This window comes from Poecilia formosa, unplaced genomic scaffold (assembly GCF_000485575.1).
Source record: "Poecilia formosa unplaced genomic scaffold, Poecilia_formosa-5.1.2 Scaffold48, whole genome shotgun sequence".
Taxonomy (NCBI): domain Eukaryota; kingdom Metazoa; phylum Chordata; class Actinopteri; order Cyprinodontiformes; family Poeciliidae; genus Poecilia; species Poecilia formosa.
Window position 1 is genome coordinate 1,217,102 of NW_006799987.1, and position 6,267 is coordinate 1,223,368.

At 43.2% G+C, this 6,267-nt stretch overlaps 2 protein-coding genes across 9 annotated transcripts in view; one reads left to right on the plus strand and one right to left on the minus strand.

The window, feature by feature from the left end:
* Nucleotides 1-1,438, plus strand: part of LOC103138258 (galectin-4) — a 9,960-nt gene extending 8,522 nt beyond the window's left edge. For all 8 annotated transcript variants that reach the window (XM_016671666.1, XM_016671669.1, XM_016671667.1 and 5 more), the window contains 3 exons: nucleotides 153-241; nucleotides 313-478; nucleotides 551-1,438. In XM_016671666.1, coding sequence (XP_016527152.1) covers nucleotides 153-241; nucleotides 313-478; nucleotides 551-694 — 399 coding nt within the window. In that variant the 3' untranslated portion in view covers nucleotides 695-1,438. The remainder of the gene's footprint in view (nucleotides 1-152; nucleotides 242-312; nucleotides 479-550) is intronic.
* A 2,197-nt stretch (nucleotides 1,439-3,635) lies between these two features.
* axl (AXL receptor tyrosine kinase) overlaps nucleotides 3,636-6,267 on the minus strand; it is a 41,391-nt gene continuing 38,759 nt past the window's right edge. Inside the window, exons 19-20 of the mRNA XM_007552388.2 lie at nucleotides 5,434-5,570; nucleotides 3,636-4,407 (exon numbers count right to left, since the gene is read on the minus strand). Of these exons, the coding sequence (XP_007552450.1) occupies nucleotides 3,951-4,407; nucleotides 5,434-5,570 (594 nt within the window). The 3' untranslated portion in view covers nucleotides 3,636-3,950. The remainder of the gene's footprint in view (nucleotides 4,408-5,433; nucleotides 5,571-6,267) is intronic.

The following is a 6,267-nucleotide window of genomic DNA, read 5'->3' on the forward strand; positions in this document are numbered from 1 at the left end:
TCTCGGGGCTCTCTGGTGGCCCTCTCTGGGCCCTGTGGGGGCCCACAGTGTGTGTCTCGGGGCTCTCTGGTGGCCCTCTCTGGGCCCTGTGGGGGCCCACAGTGTGTGTCTCTGGGCCGGCCCAGTCTCCCAGTAACCTGCTTCCCTCCCAGCCGGTGCCGTTCTCCACCTGGATCCCAGGAGGGATGCTCCCCAAGAGGACCATCATCATCCGAGGCTCCGTCCCCCACGGGGCCCAAAGGTTTGTTCTCGGCCGCCCGGCTGCTCAGATCCCTCCGATAACAGAGTCCTGACAGAACCTCGGTGTCCCAGGATGGGCTTCAACCTGGTGGTGAGCAGAACCCGGGACGTCGCCTTCCACATGAACCCCAGAGTGCAGGAGGGCGTCGTGGTGCGAAACGCCCAGACTGGAGGGCAGTGGGGCAGCGAGGAGCGGCAGCTCAGCGGGTCGCCCTTCGCCGAGGGACAGTACTTCGACGTGAGCCTCACTTCCTGACCGGGTCCGGTTCCACATTCTGGTGCGTCTTTCTGACGGGTCTTCTGTTTCCAGATGTCGATCCGCTGTGGCAACCAGAGGTTTAAGGTGTTTGTGAACGGGCAGCACCTGTTTGACTTCTTCCACCGAACGAACTTCAGCGAAATCGACAAACTGGAGATCGACGGAGACGTGCAGATCTCCTACGTCCACTTCTGATTCTCTGCTTCCTTCTGTCCGATTAAAGCCCAGGAAGAGAATGTGCTTTCGAATTTATTCATTTCTTATGCAAAAACATTGTAAAAAAACACATCGGCAGTGACAAAATCAAAGTAGTTATTGTACAAAAATCCTTAGAAATGTAAAAACACCAGCAGAGAAACATTCAACAAAATGCAGAATACTGGCTCTTTGAAGGCACTTGGGAAGGTTGTGAAAGGCTGATGAGGATGATGAAGAAAAAAATGCTCCAATTACACAGGAAACGGGAAGTGAATCTGTTTCAGCACCGTTTTTTCTAAAAGTCCCACTGATTAAACAGTACCAGATGTATTACAAAAACAAACCAAAAGCAGGAACCGAAGTTTTTCTCCATAACATTCTGTAACTGTACACGGTTTTAAAAGTACCTTAGATGCTCACAAAGAAGCACAGCGCGATTTCTCCTCCCAAAACAGCAAAATCCAATCTGAAGCCGTAATACAGGACTAGAGATAAACAAACTGTTTACATACATAAAAATATAAGTGCATACATGCTGCAGCGCCGCGTTTTCCTCCTCAGAGCAACAGTTTCAGAAACCGCAGAAGAAGAGCAGCCGGATGACGGGTTTCGCTCGTTTTCCAGGATTTGTTCTCATTCAAATCGTGATTTTTAATTTTATTTTATTTAATTTGGGGACATAATGTCTAAACTACTGGAAGTCATTAGTGCAAAAGTTGAGCAAATACAAAAAATCAGCATCAGAATAAAAACAAAAATCTGAATAACACTGAAACGTTCCTTTGATCTGTACCTGTTTCAGCAAAAACAACTGAAATGTTCAGATTTTAACAAAAATTAAAGAAAATATGTGGAAATTTAGCTTAATAGAAAAAAACTCAAATTTTGAGATTAATTTTCAAGAAAATTCTGAGTTTGAAAATGTGCAAATTTTTGATGTATTTTCTGAATTTCAAAATTTCTGAGTTTCTTCTAACAAGTTTCTGACTTTTGAAAATTGGAAATTTCCAGATTTTTTCTAGAACAAAAATCTGAAATTAATCTATTTTCATTTTTTTCTAGCAACATTTTGACTTTTCAAACTCAAATTTTTCAGTTTTTATTTTCTAGAAAATACCTGAGATTATTCTCATTTTTTCTACCAATATTTAGTTTCCAAACTCAGTAATTTCCAAGTTTCTCTTTAGAAAATGTTTGACTTTTGAAAATCAGACAAAAATCTCCCAATTTTTTTCTAGAGAATTTCAGAGCTTTTTCTAGCAAACTTATTTCAAATTCAGAAATGTCAAAGTTTTTTCTAGAGAATGTCTGAAATTATTCTCAAATGTTTCTAGCAAAATTTCAACTTTTTCAAACTCAGTAATTTCCAAGTTTTTCTAGAAAACTTTTGAAAATCAGAAACCTCAAAGTTTCTGTGTATGTTTTCTGCCTCCAGTGGCCCTGATGCGCCGTCATAAATGGCCCCCATCGGGGTCGTCCGGGTCGTCACTCCGGTGTCGGAGGGAAGGTGCAGACAGTATGTCTTGCGGACTGGACTGGGCCCATGTGCTCACGGCTCGGCCCAGAATGAGAGGAAAACCTCTGGAGATCAGGACTGGCTTCAGATTCAGACACTTTGTCAGCGTTTTGTCACAACCACAAACCAAAACACGGGGAGTTCATGTGACGTTAGAGTCAAAGACTGACGGCAGTAATTTGGGTCATTTTGCTTGTTAAAGAGAAAAACATGGAAGCTGTTTTTAAAACATGTATATTTTCACCATGTTATTTATTTATAACCGTCACAATTTCAAAATATCTATTGAAGTAGATAAAAATCTATTTTGGAGCTAAATATAGATATGTAACCTCAAGCTAAGTATTTAGTTCACAGGCTACATATTTACCTTCAAACTAAATAGAGTTTGAAGCTAAAGATTTAGTTTGCTAACTAAATAGTCAGTTTAAAGCTAAATGTTAAGCTAAAAAGCTAAATATTTAGCCTTAAACTAAATATCTAGTTACTAAGCAAAACTAGTTTAAAGCTAAACATAAGTATAACTAGCTAAACATTTAGCTGTACACAGCTCCAGATCACCTGCTGGAGTAACAATCAGTTCTAAACATTGACTCTGGCTTTAACTCCTTTACTCTGCTGCTGGTTTGTTAATAAATAAATCTCTAATCATATTTTCCAGTTTGTGGTTGTAACAAAATGAAAAGCGTAGAAAAGTCGAGGCGATGTGAGTCGATGTTTCTGCTCTGCAGGATTGTTCCTGGTCGTACACACAGCAGTGCAAAGAATGAGTATTTTAAACAGATAAATCTTTAACACACCTTACAGTCTAAGGATAAAGCGAATGAAAACGCGTCGTCCATCTGAGTCGATCGGTTCAGCCTGGCAGTGTCGGCTGGTTTCACAGAGGTTTGGTCCAGCATGGCGGCGGAGGGGGTGGGGCGTTTTATTGCAAAGGAGGAGAAAATTCATCTCAGCAGCTGCGTTTCCTTCCACCTTCAAATTCAGCAAATTGGAATTATGAAAATAAATTCATTAGATTGAAAAATTGAGGTGAGGCAGTAATTTGTGTTTTCCAGGTACAGAGTGGATTATTTTTACAATGTAGCATTTACATTTTACTTTTAATGTAACGCCTAGAAATTGGATCTTTGTCTCTTTAAGAAGCTCCTGCTCTTTCTGAAGCTCCGCCTTCAGGAAGTCGTCACAACATGGCTCCTCTATTAAGCCTTTAACGTTTTTACCAGCGTTGCTCTGAGACCAATTAGGTGTCTGCTAATTGCTGCTGGCTAGTCTGAGGAGCTGAGTGGGGGAGGAGCTGCGCCTCGAAGGCGGGGCTAGGTCCACCCAGACGTTTTGCTCAGCTGAGTAGTTGCCATGGTGACAGAAGGACTTGTCAACCATGCATGAATGAATCAAAGCGACACTCCAGGCCTGTTGATGAGGGAATAACGTTATGATGTAACGCTGAAAGTTGGTTTTACTGCTGAAACCTTTAAAGGAAATGCTGTGCTAGCAAAATTCAGTTTTCTTTTTTACACTAGAAGAGGATTAAAAAAGTTTTGCGCATATTTGTAATGGAAACGCAGCTCCACATTGTGCTACAAATATTAGATCTGCAGCATAAAACCAAGAGCGCCTCCTGCAGTTCGCAGGATGAAGACGAAGCGTCTTCAGAGTCCCTTGGGAATCCGCTCATCGGTTTGAGGAAACCTTCGTGCCATGAGCATGCTGTGGTGAGTTTGTGTTCTGGCTCAGTTACAGCCAGGGCATCCTCCTGGTCGCCTCTATGTCCTCCAGCAGCTCAAACGTCGGGGTGGGGGCCGGGGTGCGGTCCGGCGTGGCGTGGCAGGACGGCTGCAGCGGCAGCGTCGCCGTGGACGACGACACCGGCATGTCCAGGCTCTCCAGCGAATCGGAGAGGGCCCGGGCGGCCTCGCGGCGCGGACAGACGACGTATCGGTTGGGCTGGTGGACCTCCACGGTGGTCACCGACTCCAGTCCCTTCAGGCACAGCGGCGAGGCCTCGGCGGGGTCGCGGCCGCCCACGGCGCCCAGCTCCGAGGACGACTCGTCCATGTTGACGTAGAGGATCTCGTCCGGGTCCTGGGGGTCCGGCAGGTCCTCCAGCGCTTTCTCCAGCTCGCAGCACAGCGTCTCGAAGGACGGCCGGTCCTTCGGGCTCAGCAGCCAGCAGGAGAACATCAGGGAGTAGCTGCAGGTCGGACACAAACCATGAGAATTAAATCATTTCCAGCTTTTCCCATGTCAGTCAGCTGCTCCCTGTTGCTATGGTTACACAGCATAACAAAATATGAAAAATTGCTGCCAAAATCTGTCCAACTACACAGAGAGTAACCATTTTGAGAATAACTTTTCTCAAAACAAATGAAACAAAACAAAAGAAACAAATTTTTTTCCCCCTCAGAAAAGCAGGACTGAAGTTTAGAAAAAGAAAAAAATCTCAGTAAAAATAAAGAGCTACTGAGCAGCACAACTCTAGAAGCCACGGTCATTTTGGGTCAGAAATATACACTTAGGAAGTTCAGTCCATTTATTCTTTTAAATATTAAATGTGGAGTGAAAGTCTGCTGCAAAAACACAAAATCTTACCAAGTATTTTTAGTCTAATTTTGTCTTTTTACACTTCAAATAAGACAAAACTAACTTACAAGGAATTTTTCAGGAAGATATACAGTCTTGGTTTCAGTAAATAATTCCTGAATATTTATTAAAAAGTTTTAGTTCCACTGGTAGTGTTCCGCTGCGCAGTTACCTAGCAACCACACCCAGCCTGTAACCTAGCAACCACACCCAGCCTGTAACCTAGCAACCAAGTTCTAGTTCCACTGGCAGATATTCAAATTCAAGATGCTTCATTAATCTAAATGTTGTAACTCATTAATTTAGATTTTTCAAAGAGTTATTGAAGATCATATTTTATTTATTATTATTATTGATTTATTTTGTATTATTATTATTTCACTTATAACATGAGCAAATGTCTTATGAGTGAAATAATTTGCCAATGCAACCAGAACATTTTCATCAATATTAAGGAATTATTTACTTAAATATTGCTGAAAATGTGGCTCTTAGTTTTGCCTCATTTCAAGTGTTATAGAGATATTTTTACCATAAACAGGACCAAATATTCTTGTTACGATTTAATATTTTTGTACTGATTATTTGGTTATTTCAGTGATGGATTAATCAGATTAAGTGTTTCCAGTGTACTCACATGGAGTCCAGACAGTCTGGAGGCTGTTTGAGTCGGTTCCCTTGTCTCAAATAATCATAAATCTCACTGTTTTCCACCCCGGGGTAAGGCGTCTGTCCTCGTGTGGCGATTTCCCACATGGTGACTCCGAACGACCACTAGGACAGAAAACAGGACAGAGGGGAAGGTAAAAACACCGGAGGGGAAAGGTCAGGACGCGCCGCCTGCCTCCTTCAGACATGAATCTGCACCAGTCGGACATGAACTCCACAGCAGAGTTACAGCCGTGGACCTGGGCGGGTTATGGAGATCATTATCTGTACGTTAACAGAAAAATACCCATAATCCACAGATCAGCATGTGATCCCTCTGAGTTCATGACGTTTGCAGCTGCAGCAGCTCCGTCTGTCCCAGAGGTTTGGCCTCAGAACATCAGAAGAAATAAGATAAACAATGTAGCAGGAGAAAAAGTTTACACTATTTTTACTTTGAAGGCTAAAAACTAAATAAAAGCTGAGTTTTGTTTTTTCATTGATGAGAATAACGAGTCAGTTTTTCTTTCTGTAGTGTTTTAAAAATGTTCTTTGGTTGATGGGTAGTTAGTTTTTATCTTTGTGTGAATGTTTCTTAGAGTGTAAAATTCCAGGTGAGTCCAGGTAAGTCTGGGTGAGTCCGGGTGAGTCCGGGTGAGTCCAGGTGAGTCTGAGTGAGTCCAGGTGAGTCCGGGTGAATCCGGGTGAGTCCGGGTGAGTCCGGGTGAATCTGGGTGAGTCCGGGTGAGTCCGGGTGAGTCCGGGTGAGTCCAGGTGAGTCCGGGTGAGTCCAGGTGAGTCCGGGTGAGTCCAGGTGAGTCTG